At 46.1% G+C, this 26,634-nt stretch overlaps 1 protein-coding gene across 1 annotated transcript in view; it reads left to right on the forward strand.

The window, feature by feature from the left end:
- The first annotated feature begins 1,129 nt into the window (after window positions 1-1,129).
- Window positions 1,130-26,634, forward strand: part of LOC149126220 (uncharacterized) — a 70,929-nt gene continuing 45,424 nt past the window's right edge. Inside the window, exons 1-2 of the mRNA XM_089336188.1 lie at window positions 1,130-1,634; window positions 2,083-2,809. Of these exons, the coding sequence (XP_089192314.1) occupies window positions 1,130-1,634; window positions 2,083-2,809 (1,232 nt within the window). The remainder of the gene's footprint in view (window positions 1,635-2,082; window positions 2,810-26,634) is intronic.

The raw sequence follows: 26,634 nt of genomic DNA on the forward strand, positions 1-26,634 counted from the left end.
AGATAAGAAATGATTTTTTCATTGGCACACTATTATTTTTTAAATTTAATATAGTCAGGCACTTGTGACTCCTTTTCTAGACATTGTGTTCTGTCTTTAACCTTTCTCTCTCTCTCCTCTCTTTCTCTGATACCCACCAAAACAGCCCCATATACTTTCATTGAGAAATACGAGTTAAATGGAACAGACACCTCTCCACAGATTTTGATGGGTGGTTCATAATATGGAGTTAAAAAAAAAGGATAGAAGTGGATTTTGGTGTTTTTAAATTTTTCAAAGTGAGAATTCTTTCTGCAGCATCAATCTTTCTGTTGATTATCTGTAAATTCCCTGATTAAAACATTTCTTTTAAAACACAAACATGGTGAAAGAAACTTTAAAAAGCTACAATATAATGTAACAACTATTTACAAAATTATACTAATATTAGGAGATGATTTAGTGATTAACTCTGTGATAAACAAACTTAGTTATTGAATAGTTGCACTGGTTATATGAAATACATTTGATCAATTTTTTGTGCAAATAGAAGTATTGTGATTACAGGCTTAGCGCTTCAGGTAGTATAACCATCAAACAGTGACTATGATTATTGTATTTTGCATTTCTTTTTTGAGTTTATTTTGCAGTCCTATGATAGCAAGTCCCTCTATGTCTGTATTGGTTGACATAAGTTCCTTCTTTGATTTAAAAATAAATGCAGTCTTTAACCCAATAAAGTTCAAAATTGTTGAGTTTAAAAAATAATCACCCGGTATTTTGCATATCCAAGGTAGTTAATATTTGTAGCTCTTTCAACATCAGTGAAAACAACAGCCAGTTTCCCCAGGTTTAATACTCATTTTGTATCAGGAGGAGAAAAACAGAGTAAGATCCTGGGATGGTTAAGGCCAGGACAGCCCATAAAAATGCCATATTGGCCAAAGAATGACTAAAACACTCTAGTCCCGACACGTTTAGTAATGGGCACACATCCTATTTCTTTGTTTCATAACCACTGAGCTCTCTCCCCTCCCTGCCTCTTCCTGGCATGGTAACACATCTAGCCCAAATCAACACCATCTAGTTAAAACTTTCTGATTTAGCAGTGGATCCAGCTGTGCCGTCACCAAGGAGGTAGGAGAAAACAATGCGCAGAGACAGGAACGAATCTATCAGCAAACGGAACGTGTCCGGTCTCCATACTCTCCTGTGGGAAAATCATTCCAAGTTGAAGGATAATTGCAAAAGAGGCGTGCAGACACCTCCGGCTGCGCCGCCCGCGCAGCGCCGGACCGGGGGCACGGCTGCCGGCTCCGAGCCGCCGCTTCCTGCCCCGGGGCGGCGCACCCTGGCTCCGGGAAGGTGCCGCGCGGGGAAACGTGGCACCCTCCGCAGCCCGCGCCCCGGGCGCCGCGGCCGAGCGCTCTGGGCAGCCCGGCCAGAAGCGCTGCGCGGCCGCCGTGCACCGGCCGGCCCGGCCCGCTGCCCGCAACGCCGGCGGCCGCCCGGGGACGGGAAGTGGCGCCCAGCCCGCCCAGCGCAGCCTGCGGGCCCGCAGCCCCGCGCCGCCTCCTTTCTCTCGGCCTCTCCCTCGGCCTCCGCCACCCCGGCCGAATTCTTGCATAAATTATGCCAGGCGCGCCTGACGTCAGGTGGCGGAGCGCGGGCGCGGCGCGGAGGGAGCCGGCGGCGGGCGCGCGCGGCCCCGCGGCCTCGGGCGCGCGCGGCGTGCTGGGCGCGCGCAGGCGCTGGCGTGCTGGGGCCGCGGCGGCGGCGGCGGCGGCGGCGGCGGCGGCGGCGGCGGCGGCGGCGGCGGCGGCGGCGGCGGCGGCGGCGGCGGCGGCGGCGGCGGCGCGGGGGTTGAGCCGTGGTGGTGCGGACGCGCTCGTGCTCGGGAACTATCGGATTAAACTTGAATCGAGTGAAATTACACAAAGGAGCGCCGCTGAGGAGGCGGCCCGGCGACCCGGAGACCCTGAAACTCGCCAGTGCCCGGTTCGCCCCCCGGCCAACTCCGTGCCCGTGGATTCAGCCCCCCTGGCCGCGGCCGCCGAGCCAACTCCGGAGCCCGCTCAGCGTTTTGTTTTCCCCTTGGCACAGGGCAGCGGAGCAGCCTGATCGACCGACCCGGTGAGCGCGAGAGTTCGCCCGGCGCCCCCGGGAGGGGCGGCGGCGGCAGGAAATCGCTCCGGGCCGGGGCCGGGGCCGCGGCCCCGCGAGGAGTTGGAAGCGAGGAGTTGGGCGTGTGCGGGGCGCGGGGCGCGGGCGGGGGCCGGGGTCGGCGCAGGAGCGCAGCGCCGCCCGTGCCGGGTCGCCGGCACCGCCGCCGCTCGCGGGGTCCGAACCCGCGCCCCGAGCGCCGCCCGGCGCCCCAACTTTTGCCTGCGTCCGCGGGGCCGGCGGCGGCGGCGGCGGCGGGGCCGCGCGGTGCGGCCGAGGGTCACTTCCTCGCATGTAAATGGCTTTTTGTTGTGCTGCCGGCGCTGGGGGGGGACGGGGGACAGGAGAGAGCGTGTCTGCGCGCGGGGGAGCGGGAGCGCGTTTCCTCCCGCCGGCGCCGAGCACGAGTTACCGGCTCCATTCGAGAGAAAAAGGAAGGAGGAAAAAGTTGGGCTGCAACTCAAGTGCGAGCGGGCGATGGGCGCGCGGGCGCGGGGCGGCTGAGCGGCTCGGGGACGGCGGCGACCCCCGCCCCCCGCCCCCGCCCCCCGCTCCGGACCGACCACGCCGCCGCGCTCGCCGGGAGCGGCGGCCGCACCGGCGTGAACAAAGTGCGTCCCTCCCGGCGCGGCGGCGCCAGCCCGCGCGGGGACGGCCACCGGGCGAGGTGGGTCGGCGGCGGGGGAAAGTGCGCGCGGGCGCCGCGTGGGCCGGGGGGCGGCGCGAACACGCGGCGCGGGGGGCGTCCTGAGCCCAGCCCGTGCCGGCCGCGGTCGCCGAGTTGCGAGCCCGGAGCCGGGGAGGAGGGGGGGGGGTTCCCGGGGTTCCACGGCGGCGGCTCCCAAGTGCGCGAGGCGGAGAAGAAAGGGAGCCGGGCTGGGACGAGCGCGGGGAGGCGCGGCGAGGAGGGGACCCCACCTTGCCGAGCTGGCCGGGCCGGCAGCGGCGGCCGCGGCTGAATAATAGCCACTTGAAGCCCCCCGGACGCAACTCGGCTCCCCCGCCCCCCTGGCCGGCTGGGGGGGTCAGCGCCGGGGGCGGGGGGTGTCACCAGGTGGCCCCCGAGTTGGCCCGGGTGCGCTCTGCCCCCGCGGGGAGCCGCGGCTCCGAGCGTGAACGGCCGAGGTGGCTGGAGGCCAAGCGGTCAGCGGGGAGAGGAAGGAGGGCGGCGGGGGACGCGTTGTTTGTTTGGTTCGCACCGGGGACTGAGCTCGCCGGGGGCGCGAGGCTCGGGCGGGGGCGCAGGCAGCGGGTGGGCTGCAGTGCGGGGCGGGCGCGGCGGCGGCGGCGGCGCGGGGCGAGCGCGGCCGGGGGAGGGGGCGGCAGACCCCGGGCAGGGGTGGGGGGGTGCTTGCTGGTCGCGAGGCTCCGGGGAAGGAGCCGCCGGCCCCGAGCAGCCATCATTACCGAGCCGCCTTTCTCCGGATGGCTCTGCCTCGAGGAGCCCCGCGCCGTGGGAGCGCACCCCAAACTCCCGGCCGGCCGCCCGCTTTGTGAGCGCCCCCGCGGAGCGGGCGGCGTGGGGAGTGCTCCTGCTCTGGGTCGGACGGTTTTCCCGGAGGTCACTTTTAGAGACTGTTCACACCTCGGTTTAAACTAGTTTTTCTCCCCCCCTCTTCTGAACAGACAATGGACAAAAGAAAAGTAGCAACCCACATGGAGAGTTTCCTTTTGAATTGCTAGAATTAGATACACTATCCAGCTCTCCACTTGCTAAGTATACTTTTTAGTTTCCCCGTTGTATATTATCTAGCAATCGATTTAAATAACTTGGCTTAAAATGTGTGTCTCCTCGGGGCTTCATTTCTGGAAGACGTTAAATATCTTAATTTCTGTTTAAAGGGTTATGTGAAGGCCTTGATTTTTTATTTTCTGGGAATTTTTAATTTAAGCCGTTTTTACGCAGGTTGACACCTTTCTCAGGGGTTGAATATTCTTTCTCCCCCCATTCTCTCTCAGTAAGGGGCAAGAGCTCGTGATAACGTAGCAATCAAGTGGGGGAAAATACATCTCTATTTCTTCACAGGTCTATTCTAACGATGATTTAAAAAAAAAAAAATCGTAGTGACTAGGACCTCGGCAGTGTGGCTACCTGGTGTGTCCCGGTTATAATTCCATGTAGATCGCAGTGAGGTCTTAGTGCTGGCAATTCCGATTTCAGAAATAACTTGAGCACTGATGCCGTGAGTTGAATCCCTCCCCAGCCCCCAGAGTACATCTGTCGCGCAGTGTTTTTGTCTTGCTGTTGCACAACAGAAGCCCTCCAGTCTTTCCCCTAAAATGGCAGCTTTCATTTGACTGGGGCCCATTCATTGACAATGATAATAAAGAGGCTGAAAGCTAGAAGCTTGGGGCACGGAGCAGGACTTGGTTCGCCTTTCTAGGTGATAAGTAAGGAGACATTTTATGTTGTCCACTTGGCTCGGGAAAAGTTTTTTGGCCCCCACCCTGAAAAATCTATACTTCTAGGAGAAAATTAGGAGTAAAATGAGAATTTGGAAATCGAAAACGACTCCAGCAGTGAATTTCAGCAGCTAGATTTTTCTCATTTTGCCCAATGATGAAAATACGGCATTTCCCCCCTTTTCAGTAATCTACTAATAAAAGGATGCGGTCGATTTTTGTGGGCTGGTAACAGGTGAATTTTCTCAGCCTGGTGCTCAAGAACCTGGGTTGTTTTCTAGCACTATGTGTTGTATTTTTATCATATCTTCCTTTTATTTTCTGTTTCTTACCCCTCTGTGCAAGTCCCTAAACTGAAGCTCAAGGGATCCCATCCCAGGTTTAGGCTTTCAAGATTTAAATGAATTTTTACACAAACAGTGAATTGTAATAGTGGAAAAAAAGGTGCTATGAGAATTTTGAACTCCAGTTATATTGGCTTGATCAGTGGATTTATTTTCAAATCAATCTTTAAAAAATTACTTCATTTTCTATGTCTTAACATGGAAGGCAGAATAGAGAAATGGTAGAGTGGTTGTGTAGGCGATGGCTAAAAACTCTAAACATTATTTTCACCTTTCAAAGAAAAGCAGTAACACTCTTTTTCCAAGTTGAAAATATATATAGGAGACAAATTTAAGATCATATGCTCAGTAACTTAGTTTTACGATAGTACTTTCATAGATTCATCTGTGCTTGGTTCAGTTTTTAATCAGTCTGACTTAAGGAGCTTTTCTAAGACTTTTTTCACAGTAGTCTTCTAGGTTAGCCTTATTTTTATTGAGCTGAAATGAATAGCGTGAGGAGTACAATTAGAGTGTTGTATCAAGGAAACATTTCCACCTTTTCATGCAGTTGCAGAGCCAATACTAAAACGTGCAGATTTTTAGCCATCAGGTCAAAAGAACAAGAATATTTCCATATATGAGGGAATCCAGTGTCAATGCCTCTGTCCCTGCAAGGGTAGCACACCAGAGGCACGTGGGTTCCAAGTTCAGGGTCATTCTTAGTCCCAGGCTCGTCACATTTTATTCCCTGTGCTTGAGAAAGTTTGCCTGCCCTGTATTCACCTTTCATTTAGTTGATTTCTATTCAGCAAACCTTGACCAGCCTTCTATGTGTAAAACAACCAGTAAGAGACAGTACTTTTCCTCAGGGAGTTTACCATCTAGTGGGAGAGAGAGTTCTGTAGATAACCAAGAACTTGCATAAAGAATAACTTTGGAAGTAGTAATCTTTGGTCCTCTTCATCCAAAGGCAGACTTTTGGGGTTTGATAGCAGACACCAGGGCCACCTTATAAACCTCTGCTATAAATAAGGCATTGCAAGAATAAAAATGCTTAGTCAGGGCCAAGCAAAGTGTGTGACTACAAAAAATGGCTGTTAAAACTTAAACATTGTAAGAATGTAAGAAGCTGATTCACTTCAGTATTCATGTGATTTCTGTATGTAAACTGGTAAACATATAATGTAGGTTGCATAGCTAAATTCACTAAAAAGGAAAGAGAAGGAATCATGTGGGTGATACTGAGGTGATGGCCCCTTGTGATTCTGAATTGTCTTGTTTATTTACCTGGGTCCATTTGTATATCTTTTTTTTTTTTTTCAAAAAGCTGTTTTTATATCATTAGAAAGTCAGAATTTACCATTATTTTGTCTTAGGTTTCTGAAACCATTATAGCTTCATTATTTTGTGAGGTAAAATTTTCCTCTTTCTTTAGATAACTTTATTTAGTCTTCTAAATTTTTTTTGACATTCCCAGATGACTGAAAGATGTCAGAACTTAAAAGATACTGAGAGTAAATAATCCCTTAGCTTTTTCCTACAAACCATGAACATGAAATGATTTATTTCAATTTTGATATCACTCAGGTTGTAATGATAGCAGAAGTTCATAGCTGATTATGGTGGTAGGTAAGAGCTAGCAAGGAAATTAAATACACTGTCACCACTCTTCTGTATTTCTACTCTTGTCAATATGTGAAAAATTTAAGTGAAATCACATCTGTATGAAAATAGTAAACCAAAATAGGGAATAATGATATTGTCAAATAGGAATTCATTTTATAATCATGGGAGGATTTTTGGATGTTTAGAGAGTGAAGACCTTAGAGAGCTGGTTGAACTTTCTTGCTTTGCAGATTGAGAACATAAAGCCAAGAGATTCATTGGGTGGGCTGCCTTTGGCTGGTCACCCAGTTATTGCAGAGCTGACCTTATTCGCAGTCACCTTCTCCTGGTAACTGGGATGGTGTTTGTGCATGGAAGGTGCTGGGTTTGTCTTTGCTGGATGACTGAGCTGGCTTTGGAGGTGTCCAGCTCTTTCTCATGTTCTGACTCAGAAGTGCCTTCTGGCTTCAGAATCCTGCAGTGTATGATAGTGTAGCTCTCAAAGGCGTTCTTAAGCCAGCAATAATTTGCCTCTACCGTGTTTAGAGTTCTCTTTCTTCTTCTTCTTCTTTTTTTAAAGGAAAAAAAAACACAACTATGATTATCCATCTAGAAAAATGCAGAGATAATTATTCCAAGATTTGAGTACTGTTTTCATTTTCAAAGCATGTATTCATTACCATAACTAGATTCCTGTACCTTTTAACTAATGTTAGGTGACTGCAAACATGATTGTTTTCTCAGAGAAGTATTTTGTGGCAGAGGGAGGGTCTGTTTTATTTTTGTTTTGAAAATTAAAAATGCTTTAAAATACAAAAATAATGTAGGATATTAGTGAAGAAACATTTTGGTAGTCAAAGACTTGACTGGTTCCAGGCTTGTATGCTTTTGTGAGTGTACAGTCTGAGACACCTTTTGAGCCTTGCAATACCTCTGTAGGTGTTGGAATTGGCTCTCATGGAAAGTGGATCTGGACTGTGATCAGTCTTTGTTTTCGATTTGGTTGTTGGTTGATTCAACTGTTTATTGGGTATGTGCTACCTGAATGCTCCAGTGTTATGAATGGAGAATATGGTTATGAAGTGAGAAAGCATGGTAGGCCACATGAAAAAATGAAGCTACTGCAAGGCTATTGGTGCTTTACAGTGGATACTGGAAGGAATGGGAGCTCCTGGCTTGGGCATTCAAACAGTTGTATGCGGCACTACCCTTTAGGAACTGGCTTTAGCATTGCCATTCAAACAATGCTAGAAGAAAGTGGAGGGCTTTGCACGCATGCCAGCTGCCCTGGAGGAAGACTGTATGCTTGAGGCCTGCAGAGAGCTGTGAGATGAGACTCCAGGGGTTGACAGTATCCAGCTTGGGCAGGGCTTGCAAGATAGTGATTTTGTTGATTTCTGACGAAAGCAGTAGGAACCATTGATGAGTTTTAAGCAGCGTTAGAGATAAGCAGAAATGTGGGGGTTGAATAATAAGGGGGTTAAATTGGGGAGTGGAGGAAGGAGAATAGGTTGTGCACAGTATCCTACTTCTCTCTTGGACTGTGGAACAGGGAAGTAACAATGGTTTGGACTATATGCGGGCGGAGAGGATGGAGAGAAATGGACAGGTTTGAACACTATGACCTTTCAAATGAACAAGACTTGGTGGTAGATGTGCCCAGTCTTGGAGACGAGAGTCTCAGAGGGTGTGTGTGGCTGACATATTTTCTGCTTGGCTGGCTGGTGATGCTGTTCACGGAGGTGGAGACCACCTGACACATATCAGATTGGAGGGGGAAGATCTTGAATTCTTGTAAGCATATGACCGAGCTAGCTGGTAATATACCATGAAACCATTGTTTTAGCTCTGTTCATTGCTAGTGGCATTTTACAGCTTCCTAACAATAATCTCCAGCTCACCCCAAAAGATGTTGATTTATGGTGATTCCAGCAAGGATTGCTGGTTGTTCAATGAAATGAGACAGCAGAGAGAACTTTTGTTAGTTGCTTAATATATAGCACTTGGCTTGTTACTTGTCTACTATGTAGCACCTTGCAGTTCTCTCATGGATGGCTAAGCACAGAATCCTGTGGAAAACAGACCTTGCCACAATTAGTTCTTTTGTATCTCTCCTTCTGTGGAGACTACTTTCTGTTGCTGGTTACATACTGGGACAAGGTCCTTGTGCTCTCAGCAGATAGTCAGTGCATGCCACATGCTTGCAGTGCTTGGAGGGAGCTGTGTTTTCAGAAGGTGGTTGCAGTCATACACAGGTGTGACAGAAAGGAATACATTATGTAAATTGTGGAGAAAAATGCAAGCTTTGGACAGAATACTTATTTAATGAAGGATGTATAAACCAGTTTAATACATAAATTGTCTTTAAAGCTACTTTGTTCATTAGTTATAAAATGGATTATACAGCATGATTTGCTGGTGGCAAGTGAGAAGTGCCTACTGATAAATCCAGAAAAGCTTCTGAATTACTGACTTTAATATTATATAATTGATTATGAAAATCCTGAACCTTGAAACGTTTTTTCTGAGGCAAGTATTTTGTTTTTGCCAGCTTATATAGGTAGTAATATTGCCCATTTTTGGATTTGTTTTAGATTTGTCTTTGTTCTTGTTTTTGTACATGAAGATACCCTTCCTGGGACCCAGTGTTTTTGCTTATGACTGTTTCCCTCCTAGGCCTCTCTGTTGGGAGCTGTGATGCAGTTGGTTCTTCCTAGGTGGCAAGATGCTGTGGCTTCATCATGAATGTTTTACCTTTGCCTCTAATGGGGCTGATCGATTATTTGAATAGATTTCAATGCAGGAGAGGTAAAGTTCCAGTGTGTGGAATACTGGAGGTGTTGATGTACTGACTTCGGTTGCAGATGGCCTTGTGCTAGCAGCTCTGTGGCAGTTTACTTCTAAGACTGTTTCCTCAACTTGCTAGTTTACAACACTTCAAAACACATTCTGTTGTCTGGTCTGATCTGCAACATATTCTTATGGTGTAAGGGTATTTCTACTTCCAAGGTGCAGGCACTAAGTGGAAAGCTGCACTTAAGCTCTGCAGGGAATAGGGTGTTGATTTGGGGCTCACCTCCTTTCCCCTCGATGCAGGTGAGGAGGCCGCAGAGGTCATGTGGCAGATCTGAGTTTTCCACATTGCATTGCATCAGTATGGGGGTGGGGGCAGGCAGGCAGGCAGGCAAAGAAGTACTGCTGCAGAGCAGGGAGTGGACTGCATGCGACCCCAATTCCACATGCAGTGTTTGTGTAGGGAAAGACTGGGGCTTAGACAAGAGTGTTGGATACTCTCCCTGGTATCCTCAACTTAAAACAGGGGTTTCCACACTGTAATTTCAGAACATCTAACAAATGGTAGAGTTCCTTGGTATTGAATTTCCTTCTAGTTCTGCAGCAGGTTTGGGGGCAGCAAGTTTAGAGAGCATACATTGTCCCTTTTTATCCTTTTGAAAGAAACCATAAACATTTTAGAAGTGTGTTCCTGTTGATATTTAAAACATAATTACAAATGTGCATATTATTTCAACACACCTAAAAACTGTTAAACCTTTAAAATCTAGTACTAAGCAGGCAAATAGTCAAATGTTGCTTGAACATGCCTTTAGTTTCCAAGGTAGCACCTGCCAGTGCACTAAGCAAATACAATACAATCAATTTGAGCACAAGTACACAATAAAAAATAGGTCTTATTTGGTGATGATATTCTAAAGCGTATGGGCCTACCAATAACTTGCTGACTGGTAGGACTGGCAGTATCTTGGAAACCATTAAACCTAGATCCTAGATCCTTAAAAAGGTGAATTTTTATTATTGTAATATTTTGTATTCCCATATACTTGATCTTGTTTTTGCCTTAAATTTTTTTTGAGTTAAAATTTTTTATCTTTTTTTTTTCTTTTACTTGAGAGAGTGTGAGAGACACAGAGGCAGACAGAGAGAGATATCTCCCATCTGCTGGTTTACTTCCCACATGTGTAAAACTGCTAGGGCTGGGCCATGTCAAATTTGGGAGTTGGGAACTCAATCTGGTTCTTCCATGTGGGTGGCAGGAAGTCAGCCACTTGAGCCATCACTTGCTGCCTCTCAGGGTGTGCACCAGCAGGAAGCTGGAATCAGGAGCAGAGCTAGGACTTGAACTCAGGTGCTCTGATCTGGGATGTAGGTGTCCAAAGTGGCATCTTAACTGCCAGGTCAAATGCTTTGTGCCTGTGCTTGAAATTTTGCTTTGGGGCCACAATTGTGGCATAGCAGCTTAAGCTGCTACCTGCAATGCCAGCATCCAATTTGAGTGCTGGGTTGAGTCCCAGCTGTTCCACTTTGATTCAGCTCCCTGCTAATACACCTGGGAAAGCAGTGGAAGATGGCCCAAGTACTTGGGCCCAGTCACCCACATGGGAGACCCAGAAGGAGCTCCTGGCTTTGGCCTGGCCCTGTCCTGGCCATTGAAGCCATTTGGGGGAGTCAGCCAGTAGATGGAAGATCTCTCCCTTCCTCCCTCTCTAACTCTGCCTTTCAAATAAATAAAATAAATCTTAAAAAACAATTTTGTTTTGATCAGTTGGAGCTGTATTGATCTTGTCTCACTCTGAGACTCTCAAAAATCTTCATTGAATTCAGACCTTCCCTCAATTAAGGGAGTGTTGGGAAAATCAAGCAAAATAGTATAGGAATAATAAAACAACATAAAAATAATAACCAAGCTTAATTAGCAACAATTATTCAGGATTTCTAGTTGGCTAGATGTTAGGCTGAATATTGTAATGGAGTATTTCATTTACTTACCAAAACAACTCTAGGTAATGGGATTTACAAATAAATTGAGGGATTTGAAAGGTGAATTATGCTGGAAGTGGAAGGAGGGTAGAGGGAAAGGGGGGCAGTGAAAAAAAGAAAAAGAAAGAATGAGAGAAAGGAAGAAAGAAAGATCACTCTTCCAAATGGCTGCAAAGGCTGGGGCTGGGCCAGGCCAAAGCTAGGAGCCTGGAACTCCATCTGGGTTTCCCATGGGTGGGAGGGCCCCAAGCACTTAAGCCACTCTCTACTGCTCTCCCAGGAGCATTAGCAGAGAACTGGATTGAAAGTAGAGCAGCTGAGATGCAAGTGTCACAGGCCTTGGCTTAACTTGTACCACAGTGCCGGTCCCATCCCAGTATATTTCTGTCCATACTCCCCCTGTGCCTGCTGCATTAGTGGGTTGTGTGTCTTCAAGTGTCTTGACACCTAAGATGACCAGGGCCCATGGCTTTCACCCTTAAGGCCCCCCTTCCTCTCCCACAGAGATGAAAACAATTGTTCTTGTGGAGGTTTTATTCTCTGGTGGCTGAGAACTTGAATTCTGACCATGCAGAAATCAGGATGTGAATTATAAGCAAATAAAAATACAACCAGCTTCCTAGGGTGATGGTGGCAAGATTAAGTGAGATTCTCTATCAGAAGCACTTGGTGTAAAATACCACATTTATTGAGTAGCTTCTGTTTTCATTAGCTAGTTATTAGTTATGGATCTTGCCAAACTACTTGTCTTGATTCTGTTTCCAATTAAAAAGTGCCCCAAACCATAATCCTAGACTATGATTAGACAAGACTGAGGGGTCTGCAATGGTGGTTTTCCACATTTACCTGGGAGCTGGCCTCTAGAAATTAAGATCTGTACACTGTTGTCCAGTGGTACACCTCGATGTTATGTGGCTAATCCTCTTGCTGATTCAGAGATCCCTCCTACCAAAAGTGAGAAGTTTGAGGAGTTGATCTCCCTGTAGGTGTAAAGGTGTCCACTTGCTACCTGCATTTTGGGGACTGTTCTAGTGAACCTCTCATCCTTCCTCTAAAACTGTGATTCTCTCGGGCTGGAGGATCAGTGTGCGCTTCAGACTGGAGACCCCAGGGTGTCCTTGTGGTATAGGAACCTCCTTTAGGTCTTCCAGCTTCAGAACATTTGACTCAGTCCTTTTTTCCCAAGTTCTGTTTACTGTGCAAAGAGTAGACAAGACTTGTTTGGGATCCCAAACCAGAATAGGTCTGAGTGTCAGCTAGAATGTGAAAAGATTCCCTTCCTCGGAAAGAAAAATCTCCAGGTACCTCTTCTTGGTTCCACGGCTACCCAGACTGGCAAGGAAGTGGAAGGAAGGTAGTGCAGATAATTTTCTTACTTTATCCCTATTTACATTTAAAAGTAACTCTAAGAGAGTAATAAAATAAAGGGGGCAAAATGTAAACTGTTGGTTAAAAAAACAGTGACACGAAAGTATTGATTTCAGTAGCTAACTTTTATTGAGCAAGGACTTTGTGTAAGTTACCATTTTGCTAAACTATTTACTTGAACTGTTATTACTGAATTCAGAAGTAGGATTAGTCAATGCTGTGTTTGGAACAATAATTGCCATTTTACAGGTGAGGAAATGGAGTTTTAGAGATTGTTTAATACATTTGCCCAAGGTCACAGCATCTAATGGGTGCAATTGGGACTGAAATCAGGATAGGCTTATTTAACAGTCTATAGCATTAACTGCTCTGCAGAAATTGCTTTGGGTGGTCCTATCAAAATAACCTAGATTGATAGAATGGTAGGAAGGGTGTATATCAAGATCTTACACACCTGTGGTTTCCAGGACTGGCTCCTGACAAGAAATGGAGAGGCTGAAAAGTGTCTATTAATGGATAATTATCATTAAGGCCCCCCTCCCTTTTTTTTATTCCAGGCCAATATCTTACTGATGGCACATCAATCCTTTCAACCTAAAGGCACGTGGTCATTGCAAAAACTTACTAGTGTTTCAACCCTATTTTCACTTACCAGTTCAAGACACAGCCAGCCTCAGATTATTTAGCTTATTATGGAATTGGCCTCCTCAAAAATTTCTCCCTGATGTTTATCCAGGATCCAGTTCACTTAGCATCTTTTTCTCACTACATGGAACCAGAATTGTTGGGAAAGAACCAGGGTGCTACTTAGGCTCCTGCTGGCATCACTCATTTCTTATATATGCTTGTGTGAATGTGCAGCCTTCATGGAGTACTTGCAAACCACTCTGCTGACACTTAAGACACAGGCTCTCTTCTACAGTTGTATACACTGTCAAATGCATTTGTATGCTGTGCAGTGCATTTTGGTCAACAGTGAACCACATGTGCTGTAGTCCCATATGGTTAAATTGCCTTCGACATTGTTAGCCATCTTAGTTGGTATAAGCATGTTGTATAATGTTCACACAACCAAGCTATCTAACATTGCAGTTTTCAGAATGTATCCCTCTTGTGAAGTGGCACAGGACTGGACTTGAACAAGCTATAGAATTCAAAGGTGTAAATCCGTAGGCTTATGATAGGCTCTGGGGTGGGTAGATATTCCTTTGCTGGAGGAATTTTTTTAAAAAAAGATTTATTTATTTATTTGAAATGTACAGTTAGGGGAAGAGACAGAGAGTGAGAGAGAAAGAGAGATAGCTTCCATCCTCTGGTTTACTCCCCAAATGGCTGCAATGGCTAGAGCTGGGTCAGTTTGAAGCCAGGAGCTAGGAGCCAGGAGCCAGGAGCTTCTTCCAGGTCTCACACATGCTTGCAGGGGCTCAAGCACTTGGGCCATCTGCTGCTGCTTTTCCAGGTGTATCAACAAGGATCTGGATTAGAAGTGGAGCAGCCGGGACTTAAACCTGTGACTCTATGGAATGTGGCCCTGCAGACTGCAGCTTTACCCACTATGACAAAGTGCTGGCCATGCTAGAGAATTTTAGAAAATAAAATCCCAAGTTCTAATACTAGTCTATGGTGATAGATTTCTGGATTTATACATTTATGTTTTTTTTTTTCTTCACAATAGAACCAATTGTTTACTAGCTTGAGTACAATGAGTTTCTATTTAAAACTGAAGTTTTTGCCCATTTTAAGGGTGCTCTTAAAAATTTCCCCTTTGGGGCCCTGTACCTGTGTGGGAGACTCAGAAGAAGCTCTTGGTTCCTGGCTTTAGGTCAGTGCAGCTCCAGCTGTTGCAGCCAATTGGGGGGTGAACCAGCAGATGGAAGACCTCTCTCTCTCTCTCTCTGCCTTTTCTCTCTCTGTATTTATTTGAAACTCTGACTTTCAAATAAATAAATAAATCTTAAAAAAATTTCATCTTTATCTCAGTTATGTTAAGTTTCAGAGTTATGTTTACCACCTGAATTATCATTTTAAGCTTTCCATTTTCCCAGTCTTTAACAAAAACAAAAATGAAAATTTGGGCTAGTGTGTGAAACAGACCTCAAGTTTATGAGGAACTTTGTGGTTAGTCTGGGATGCTGAGAGTCTTTCCATTTAGCTCTGAGAAGCTGGCAGGAACAGGAGAACTCTGTCTTCTGTGCTGTCCAATAGCAAGCCAAAGGACAAAATTCAACGAACTCAGTAGTGTTCCCATACTATTGATCACACAGGTGGTGGTGACACTGCTGTAGCTGAGCTGCCAGCCAGCTGGCCAGGCTGCCACCATGCTATAGCTGGATAGCGTGCTTCTTTGCTGTTTGACTGTTGTCTCGGTGGTGGATGAAAGGCAGATGGCCTGTCTTTGTGAGCTGCACAGGAAGCCAGACCATCCTAAGCAGAATGGTTGCCAGTGGGGACTGCCTGTCATACCCTAGCTTGGGATTGTCAGAACTCTGGGAAATTCCCAGATTATTGGCATTGTCTTTTATGGATCATTACTGCCTTAGTAATAATAGCAATAATAATAATGTCGTCATTTGGCAAGCCTGTAAAATGACTTTCTACCCCTCTTTAAAGGACCACTTGGGCCAGCTAATCAGTCTAGTGAGTGATTTTGGATTCTGTCATCCATGAACACTAGTGCAAAGTCAGAAAATGGGTCTTTGTATTTAATATATGCAAGCATTTATTTTTAAAAAATATTTATAGACCGGCGCTGCGGCTCACCTGGCTAATCCTCCACCTGCGGTGCTGGCACCCCAGGTTCTGGTCCCGGTTGCTCCTCTTCCAGTCCAGTTCTCTGCTGTGGCCCAGGAAGGCAGTGGAGGATGGCCCAAGTGCTTAGGCCCTGCACCTGCATGGGAGACCAGGAAGAAGCACCTGGCTCCTGGCTTTGGATCAGCGTGCTGGCCGTAGTGGCCATTTGTGGGGTGAACCAATGGAAAAAGGGAGATCTTTCTCTCTATCTCTCTTTCTCTCACTAACTCTGCCTGTCAAAAAAATAAATAAATAAATATTTATTTATTTTGAAGTGGGGGGCAGAGAGAACTCGGTCTTGTATCTGTTCATTCACTCCCCAGATGGCTGCAACAGCCAGTGCTGGGCCAGGCCAAAGCCAAGAGCTAGGATCTTCATCAGGGTCTCCCACATGGGTGTGGGGGCCCAAACACTGTGGTCATCCTCTGCTGTATTTCCCAGGCTATTAGCATGGGGCTGGATCAGAAGTGGAGCAGCTGGGAGGTGAAATGGCGCCAGTGTAGAATGCCGACATCACAGGCGGAATCTTTGTCCGCTATGCCGGCCCCAGCATTTATTTTATTTTATTTATTTATTTATTTATTTTTTACAGGCAAAGTGGACAGTGGACAGTGAGAGAGACAGAGAGAAAGGTCTTCCTTTGCCATTGGTTCACCCTCCAATGGCCGCTGCGGCTGGCGCGCTGCAGCCGGCGCATCGCGCTGATCCGATGGCAGGAGCCAGGTACTTATCCTGGTCTCCCATGGGGTGCAGGGCCCAAGCGCTTGGGCCATCCTCCACTGCACTCCCTGGCCACAGCAGAGAGCTAGCCTGGAAGAGGGGCAACCGGGACAGAATCTGGCGCCCCGACCGGGACTAGAACCCGGTGTGCCGGCGCCGCAAGGCAGAGGATTAGCCTAGTGAGCCGCGGCGCTGGCCCAGCATTTATTCTTATCCTTAGAAAATTTACTTGTGCATTTCCTACTCTTGCAGTACTCTTCCTCTTCCTACTGTTGAGACAGTTGCTTAGACTGTGCCTGTCCAGCCTGCCTTGGTGAAAGGTGAAGTCCGTGTTTGCGCCTTGAGTTGGTGAGGGAGGCGGGAACGGTGGTCTGCAAGCCTGAGCTGCTGCCTCAGTCCAGCAGCTGGTGCTCTTGCGTCCTCTTCTGCCTTGCCAGGACTAAGGAGGTGCAATGTTGTTTTGCACAAAGGATGCATCCAAAGGTTAGAATATGAGCTGAGTTGAGGTAGCTTTCATCTGTTTTTTCCAAGGAACTTGTGTAAAATGGGTCTGCTGTGTAGATGGTTTTAAGGACCTTTTGCAATTTCAAAAGCCAGTGAACTTAGAATGATGAAAAAAAGGAAGATATTAAATAGTGTTTAGAATAAACACATTCACTTGGGCTCCTTCTTAAAAAGGCAGATTCTTCAACCCTACACCAGATCAATGGAATTGAAATTTGTGTGGGTCACATAGAGCCTGCATTTCTATTTCGGTGTTTTTGAGATACTCTGAAGTCCAAGAGTTTGGTCACTTGTTTAAGACCAATATGTCTGTTGTACAATGAACATACTTTAGAAATATAAACCATTTAGAAAATGGTAATGCATACATTCTTAGAATGTCCTTATCTTGTATACAGTTGGTTAAATATTTGGCACATCAGTTATTGTATGGAGTGAAGGTGGATGACTGGTCAAAGGTTTGAAACCATAATCTTTAAAGGTAGTGTTGAAGGGATGGTGGGCAGGTGGCTTTGTATTTATCTGTTAAATACTGTTTTTGTTTCACTGAGTAATTGTAAACTTGTTTCACGTGTACATTTGGTTTACATGGTAGATATATGCAAAGCTAATAGATTTGATCAGCAGCAGTAACTATTATGGGGTGACCTGTTTCAAGCCAGTGTTATTTTCCAAGGGCATGTAACATGTTTAAAATGAGAGTCTTTGTAATAGGGAGTTTTGTGAGTGGTTTGGTGCTGCCTTGGAGGGCTGGTTGGCATAATTCTGCGTAAGGATGCTTCTAAGCAAAGGATGCTCTTGGGGACAGGACTGGGTAAAGGAACCATGTATGTGGAGCTCGTCTCTAGTCCCTCTCCCTCCTTCTCTTCCTCTTGACGCTCACCGTCCTGCACCTCGGCAGGGAGGCAGTGTTTAGGTGCTCTGCCTGCCTTCAGTGCCACCTCAGTTCCTTGTTCCTTTTCTTTTTCTCCAGGGACATGTCACTCCCCCTCTTCGTGGAGGAACGATACAGGACCCTGCGCTGTTCTTTTGTCTGCTCGGCCCTCCCCGGGTTTGCTGCTGGTTCTTCCCGGGTTGGCTACTATCCCTTCCACCTGCGTGGAAGGGCAGTTCCCCCTGGCCACATTCCCCACTTCCGCAGGGGAGCGGCACACCGCCGGCCGGCTCTCTCGGGGGCTGCACAGGTGTTCCCTTAGATGTTCCCCTTAGATGTTCCTGGTGCATGCCGTCTCTCTCCTCCTTTATAGTCCTCTTCTGCCAATCCCAACTCGGCTGCCCACACGCCGAGTACGCTGCTCTCCTCCAATCAGGAGCAAGTCCTACAGTTTATTGGCTAAACTGGAGGCAGCTGTGTAGAAACTGTTTTCTTCTCTCCCAGCGCCATATTGTGGGAGAGCAGATGCATAGAATAAGTCTTAATTCCAGTAACTCAGTCTAGTCCGGGCTGCTCCCCACAGGACAGCCTACATTGAGCATTTACTCTGGGCCTTCTCTAGGGTCCGGTCGGACCTGCAGTTCCAGGTCTTGTTTCCATGAGCTTAACTTGTATATTTTCATGTCCACCATCTCCCTCCTCCAGTCTCCTATCCTTAATGTTTCCAACCTGTCTAAAAGCACTCATCGCAACTCCTCCTCCTCCCCACAAAAGCGTTAACAAACCATGAAACTCCACACCCATTGGTGCCGAGGCCCCATATGCTGAGTCTTCACTGATGTCATCACCTTCTGCCGTCCAGGTTGTTGCAGCCTCTGTTGCCTCAAGGCACGCCACATCCTGTGTCCTGGCATCTGGCATCCTTGTTGCCTCCACTGTGTTGCTACTTGCGTGGGGCTGTTGGAGTGTGGGCCCAGACCTGACAGGCCAGTAGCATTTCCATGTGTCGGGGAGCAGCGTGTGTGAGGAACAGTGTTTAGGGGAACCTCCCTTGGCTCCCTTCCTGCTCCTCTGAGCAGGGAGCTCCCCTTGACAGTCTTCTGTATCCTTGAGACCTTGCACCCAGACTGCAGCCGCTCAGCACTCCCATGGTGTCTGCAGGGAGGGCCCTGTCTCCCTCTGCTGTGCTCTGCTCCCTACAGGGCAGCCTCTCTGGCGAAGGTCTCTGTGTGCAGCTGGCCAGATAGTTTGACATTGAAGTTCTCTGTCTTAGGCAGTGTGAGGTCATTCTGGCCTCCACAGTGACAGAGGTGGCTGCCCCTGCTTGGGCCTTTCACAGCTGGTTCAGAATGTGGGTGAGGAAGAGGAGGTGAGTTATTCTGGCCTCCTGAAACCCCATTACCACATTCCCAGTGTCTGATGGGTAGGGGGTTTCCCATGGTAGCATTGTTGTGGTCAGGTACTTAAGGGGCACCATGGTTTACTCCCACACTTTTGTAGGTCAACCAGTAATGTCCATATTATAATGCCAGGATAGAGGGAAAACTATAAACCAGCAACTGCAGACCTCACGGGGTGGAGCTGCTTGCTGGAGGGAACGTGACCTGAGGGACTGTGTGGCAGAGCCAGATGTCAGCATGATGGCACCATTGGGATGGACACCTGCCTTGCTAGCAGGCTCTCAGGAGTGAGTTTCAGAAAGCTGGGCCTATCCAAATTCATGTAAGTGTGAACTTACTCATAAAGGACCATGGCCAGTCAGTTCTAAGAAGGACGCTAATGAATGCAAAGGCATGGCCATTAAACACAAGGAATGGATTCAGTAAAGTTTCAGATTTGCATCTCTAAAGAGCAAATGGCAATTTCTCTGTGAGGCTTGTAACAGAATCTCTCTGGCTTTTGGAAACATTGGTGTGCCTGGCGAAAACTGTTATTTTATGATCCTTCAAAGGTGTGTATGAAGCATGAGTGCTGGGATGGCTCTTGCTAAGCTTTTGGTATGACTTTGGTGTTTGTAAAGGTATGCTGGTGTGAAATTACAACCACGCTATGTTCTGTGGGCGACAGTAAACACGTTAGCCCTTCTGGGATGTAAGGTTTAACACGTGGAGAAACTCAGAAAGTTCATGGGGGGTGAAAAGGTATGTTTATTTTGGTGCAAAAATTTTGAATTGCAAGCATAGTGTTTTCATAATATCTATTTTCCACAAGGTTTGTGAGAACCCCTTTTAGGACTACATGGATCAGGACAGCGTGGTGAGAGGGTATGATGTGGTGAGGTCAGTGTCGCCATAGTGGAGAGAGGAATTGGGGAGTGTGCCTTACCCTGTCCCTAGATAGGATGGAGGCACTGAGCAGTAATAATATGAACAGAATAGTGCCAAGGCCATGAACCAATTTGGCAGGAAACAGATGGCCAGCCCAGAACAACCTGCAGGGGCCAGAGCAGGAGGGTGGCTGGACAGGAGCTGCAGCCCACCAGAGGGGAGTACAACCACTGCCTTGCCCCGACCCCTCTCCTTTCACCTTTCAGTCCAAGGGGCTACCTCCCTACTCCCCACCCCCACCCGCAGCTCAGGAGGTGCAGTGAGGCTTGGAGTGGGCGAGTGGGAGAAGGGCAATAGGTTGACTAGGAGGGGAGAGAGGCTGGGCTGCAGTGAAACTGGAAGTTCAGACTGGGTGAGATCTTGACTTACGTTACATGATGGAAATGGAGATGAAAGGTTAGTTTGGCACCATGTGATGGATTGCAGTTGAAGAGTGAGACTACAGGCAAAAAGTCAGAGGCTGTTGAAATAGCCCAGCCAGGAGGTGGGGCTTTGGCTAGGTCAGGGAAAATAGAGTGGGAGAGGAAGAGAGGCAGCTGTGGTCGCTCAAGCAAGGGGGTGGGGGCACAGGACCAGCAGCCAGTCACTCTGGGGGCATGGAGTGGAGAATTGCTTAGAATGCCTCCTTTCAGGAGAACTGAAAGTTGATATTTGGGGCTTAGATTTGATCCAAAAATAGAAAACATTTTAGCAGGGCAAAATGTATAAAGAGATCACTTTAGCACCATTCCAAAGTAAGTCCACTTCATTGATGAGATTCTGCAACTTGAAGTCAAGAAAAGGTAAAATGTTTAGCATTAAAAAAAAATTAAGGTCAGGGTGTCATCAAATGATTTTGGAACTGCCGTTACATGTAATTTGACTTTGCTTTTATAAATATAATGAACACAGGGAACAGTCAGTGATGAGACAGAAATCTGTAGAATGTTAATATTATACTTTCAGAATCAAAGGATACAGTGACAACTTGGCACATGTGAGAGGACTGTATGATATAGTTACTACAAATTCAAGTTTATCAGTTCACTGTAGCCCAGTTTCTTTTGAATATGTGGGTTTTGGCTTTAGGAAGAGCTGTCTTGTGTGTTTTATACTTTAATGTCTCTGCTTGTGTATGGATCTGTTAATAAAAAGCTGCAGCATACTCCATGAGGGATGTAGTAGGGAAACAGTGCAGCCCAACTGAAAAGCAGGCAAGGATGTAAGTAGGTAAGATATAGAAAGGAAACTTGTCAATAAAACCCCAAAATTTCCAAATTAGAGAATAGTAAAAAAAAAAATGCAAACTAAAGTTCCTTTTTTACCCTTTTGTCAGATTAGTCAAGACTTAAAAGATATTCATGCTGTCAAAATACCGTGGAGACCTGCACCCTCGCTCTTCCCTCCAGTTCAATAAGTGCAAACATTTGGAAAAGAAACTAGGAGACCATGTTTAAAGATCTTTAATAATGGGCATTCTAGCCATATGAGTCATCTATCCTAAAGAAAAATCTGAAATCCTAACTATTGTGAATGAAAAGTCATGGCATTATTTTCTGATGGTAAAAAATTGTGAATGGTTAAACTTACACTGAATGTGTATGTTAGAATGTTATGTTGTCACAGCAGGTTAACTCCATTACAGAGGGCCATATCTTATATCAGAGTGTATCTGTTCCAATATAGCTTCCTGCTAACACTCCTAGGAGACAGTAGATGATGGCCCACGTGGGAGGCCTTGATGGAGTTCCTCGCTCTTGACTTTGGGCTGGCCTCGCCCTGGCTATTAGAACATTTGGGAAATGAACCAGTGGAAGGAAGAGCTCTCTCTCTCCCCACCTCTCTCTGTGTCACTCTGCCTTTCAAATGAGTAGATAAAAGTATTATGCAAGCATTAGACATTATTTTTTTGAGAAATACAAAGCCCAAAAGGATAGAGTGCAAAACAATATTAACTGTGATCCTGTTTCATACAAGTTAAATTATGAGCATGGGAAAAAACGGGGGATACTATGTCAGTTTCACAAAAAAAAAGTGGTTAATTCCAGGGATTGGCAGTTTTACTTAGTAATGAACTGTGACTTCAAAGTTAAACAGATCTGATTTGAATCCATGTCTGACTGCTTACTTCTCATGTGACTTTGGACAAGTGACTTATTAGCCCCATGACCATAAGCAAGTAACTTAATTAATCCAAGACTCAATTTCTTCAACTGTGACATGGGGCCAACAGTTCATTTTCTCATAGGTTTATGTAGAGAAGGGCCATAATGGGGGTTGGTGTTGTGATAGAGTAGGTTAAGTAACTAGCTGCAATGCTGGCATCCCATAGGAGCACTGATTCCAGTCTCAACTGCTCTGCTTCTGATCCAGCACCCTGTTAATGTGCCTGTGAAAGTAGGTCTCCCTGCATCTACATGGGAGACCCAGAAGGAATCTTTAAGGCAGTAATGACATGATATACTCTACACAATATGTGTTGCATTATTAATATTTAATACATGATAATAGTTTTATTTCAGTTTTTTTTTTATATTTTCATTATTTAAAGTTTTATTTATTCAAAAGGCAGAGTGACAGAGAGGTGGTTTGCTCCCCAAATGCTCACAACAGCTAGGGCTGGGGCAGGCTGAAGCCAGGAGCTACAAATTCAAACCAGATCTCTCAAGTGAGCAGTAGTGATCCAACCACTTGAGACATCACCTGCTGTCTTCCAAGTGTGTGCTGGCAGAAACTGGGTTTGGGATCAGAGCTGGGACTTGAACCCAGGTACTGATATAGGATGTGGGTGTCCTAGGAGGCATCTTAACTGCTAACTAACTGCCTGCCTCTACTATATATATATATTCACATTCTAAATTTTAATCTGAAGATATTGTAAAGTCTGGGAAGCTATATATGATATATGGAAGAGAGGACTTGGACTATTTTTCAGTATTTTTGTGATATTGCTAAGGAAAATTTTTAAACTTTTTTTGTCACATGTTCTTTCATTTTAAAAATTGCATTTTTTTATTTGAAAGGCAGTCACACACACACACACACACACACACACACACATCTTCCATCCACTAGTTTACTCCCAAATGCTCACAACAGACAGTGTTGGGCCAGGCTGAAGCTGGGAGTTGTGGACTCCTTCCTGGTCTGCCAAGTGGGTGGTGAGGACTCAAGTACCTGGAGCCATCATCTTCTTCTTACTTCCAGGTTGTGCATTTGTAGGGATCTGGATAGAATGCAGAATAGGAGGGACTTTAACCAGGCTCTTTGATATGGGATGTGGGTATCTCAAGTGGCAGCTTAACCTACAATGCCTGCCCTGAAAGTTTCTTTTCTAAAGCACTTTTAACCAGTTATATATCTGAAACAAATACTTTCCACTCTTGCCTGTTAGGATTTTCATTTGGCAGTATTTGACTTCTTTTTTCTATACCAGAGGAAGTTTGTTCTGCAGTTAGCTGAATTTAAAAGGAACCCTTCAGCATCACCCCCCTTTTTATTTACTTATTTATTTTTAGTTTTCTGAAGCAAAAAAAAAAAAGCAAGGGTCATTTTTAAAAAGTCTGTACATGAGATGTGAGTTTGGCTAATACTGCATGTTTAGCACTGGGATTTCAGACCTATTTAGTGCTAGCTTCTGTACATTGAACCTAATTGTTTAAATATGTGAGTGTGATTTTGATACTTGGGAGATGGAGGAGAGACCCTGTGAGACTTTGAGCTTGAGTTAAAAGGCTTATTGTGTCTTGGAGTAAGTTGATGTGGGTCAGGGGGAAGACTTTAGCATCTGGAACTCTTTCACCTTGGAATTGTGTCTTCCTAGTAGAAAAAACACACTTGGGTAGCACATAGCTTGCAGGAACTTTCAGGCTGTATTTTCTTCACAGCTTTGCACTTAGAATAAAATAGCCACCGGAGCCGCAGCTCACTAGGCTAATCCTCCGCCTTGCGGCACCGGCACACCCGTTCTAGTCCTGGTTGGGGCACCGGATTCTGTCCCGGTTGCCCCTCTTCCAGGCCAGCTCTCTGCTGTGGCCAGGGAGTGCAGTGAAGGATGGCCCAAGTCCTTGGGCCCTGCACCCCATGGGAGACCAGGATAAGTACCTGGCTCCTGCCATCGGATCAGCGCAGTGCGCCTGTCGCAGCGGCCATTGGAGGGTGAACCAATGGCAAAGGAAGACCTTTCTCTCTGTCTCTCTCTCTCTCACTGTCCACTCTGCCTGTCAAAAAAAAAAAAAAAAAGAATAAAATAGCTTCAAAGTTCTTGTCTTCTTGCAGTTACACTGCATTTAATTTACTTTCAAACATTCTTTGGTATGTCATTCCATGGCAAACAGGAAGATTAAAAAAGGAAACACAGGGGCTGGCACCATGATGTAATGTGTTAAGCCTCCACCTGCAGTGGGCACTGGTTCGAGTCCCAGCTGCCCCACTTCTGGCCCAGTGCCCTGCTGGGAAGGTAGTGGAGGATGGCCCAGGTGCTTGGGCCTCTGCACCCACATGGAGGACCTGGAAGAAGCTCCAGGCTCCTTGCTTTGGATCAGCCCAGCTCTGGCCACTGTGACCATTTGGGGAGTGAACTAGAGGATGGAGGACCTCTCTGTCTATAACTCCACCTCCCAAATAAATCTTAAAAAAAAAAAAAAAAAAAGGAACACAGAGGCAAATTGTTAACAGTGTTCCTTAAATTAATTATCAATAAATGGGTTCAAGGTAAAATAAAACTTGAAAAAGATATAATCCACAATATATGCAACCATATTTTACTGTTGTACTTTGTCAAAAACAAGGTGGTATGATTTTAAAGATGTATCCTATTTCTGGTTTATTGAAATATGAAAAAATTTTCATAGAATCAGTCATATATACTAATGAATAATAAAAAAGAAGCCCTTAGTTTTTAGTTACTTGTTTTTCTAATTTTGCCTATGGAACAAGAAGAAAACTCACCTGAAGACACCTGAAATTCGAATTCAAGCCTCTAGGTCTTCACAGAAAGATGTCTAAGCTGTGCGTTGGTTTCCTAACACCTGGTGCCACCTCCTACCTTGCTCTCTGCATCATGCATAGCACGTAGATTGCAGCAGAGATGGTCATGTGAGGCAAGCACTTCAGCGTGACCCTGCTCGGCTACCAGACCTAATGTAAGCAGACAGTAGGCCACTTTTTATAGTGTTAATCTGCCAGACTGCTGTCAACACATTGGGTACCATAAAACAGTGTCACCAGGACTTCCACAAGAGTGATGCCAAAATCTATTAAAACTCATAGTAAAACGGGAAATATGCTGGTAACCACTGAAAGCCTGGCTTGACAACAGTCAAGTATTTGAATTCTGAGCTTAACACTAGGCTAGTACCTGTTTGGTACTTATGCAAAGGCAGGAAAGTCAACAGTTGCTCTTCATAGGAAGTTTTAAACTTGAATTGCTTAGGGGCGCAGCGCCAGGAAAAGCCTCATTTAATTTTCTATGGCTAGGATGATTTGAGCGTATTTTGCATCATCAGTTAGTGTAAGACCAGCACAGAGAGAATGCTGGTACATAGACTTCTCTAGGCTCAGATGTGGATCTATTACAGTGACATCCCAGCGTCCTTCACCAGACATAAAAAAGAATAATTTCAGATTAAATGATAGCAATTTAAAGATTTATTTATTTGAAAGGCAGAGTTGCAGAGGCAGCGAGAGAGAGAGAGAGAGAGACACACACACACACACGCACCGGTCTTCCATCCACTGGTTCACTCCCCAAATGCCCAGAGCTGGGCCGATTTGAAGCCAGGAGCCTGGAGCTTCTTCCAGGTCTTCCACATGAGTGTGGGGCAAAAGCACTTGGGCCATCCTCTACTGCTTTCCCAGACCATAGCAGAGAGCTGGATCAGAAGTGGAGCAGCCCGGACTTGAACCAGTGCCCTTATGGGATGCCAGCACTGCAGGTGGTGGATTTATCTGCCTTGTCACAGTGGCAGCCCCATTTGCTTGTTTATAACCATTGTTGTAGGAGAAACTTATTTTTTAAATTAATGACTTGAATTAATGGGTGTCAGGAACCCAATGACTTGAGCCATCGCTGCTACCTCCCAGAGTCTGTGCTAGCAGGAAGCTGTAGTCAGGAGCCAGAGCTGCATGCCGAATCCAGGGACTCTGATATGGTAAATGATATAAATATGATTAATGCATGTTAAAGGTTCTTAAATTTATACTTAGGCATCAGAAGAGGTAGTGTGGCATAAAGTTTAGAGACAAACTACCTGGTTCAAAACTTGCAGTACTTAACTATCATTGGGACCTTGGGCAACTGTGGCCTCAGTTTCCTCTCTTATAAATAGTATTCCTAATAAATGGTACCTTCCTCAGTGCCTAGCATATACCAAACATTTGTTAAACTGAGCTGCCATTAATGCTGTGTAGGCCTGCTTTGTTTCCTAGTGAAGAGAGCACAAACTTGAGAGGCTGAAAAGCTTCGCAGCGCCTTGGCGTTCATGAGTGAGGCTGTGGAACACTCAGATAAAGATGGTAGATAACGCTGCTTCTGGCGTGGCAATGGGCATCATGCAACTTGAGACCAGTTAGATATTAGCATTTTTTTTTAAAAAAATTTATTTATTTATTTGAAAGAGTTACACAGAGAGAGGAGAGGCACACAGAGAGAGAGAGAGAGAGAGGTCTTCCAACCACTGATTCACTCCCCAGATGGCTGCAATGGCTGGAACTGCGCCAATCTGCAGCCTGCAGCCAGGAGCTTCTTCTGGGTCTCCCATGCAGGTGCAGGGGCCCACGGACTTGGGCCATTTTCTATTGCTTTCCCAGGCCATAGTAG

This window comes from Oryctolagus cuniculus, chromosome 6 (assembly GCF_051225735.1).
Source record: "Oryctolagus cuniculus isolate XC-2025 breed Fujian yellow rabbit chromosome 6, ASM5122573v1, whole genome shotgun sequence".
NCBI classification, from domain to species: domain Eukaryota; kingdom Metazoa; phylum Chordata; class Mammalia; order Lagomorpha; family Leporidae; genus Oryctolagus; species Oryctolagus cuniculus.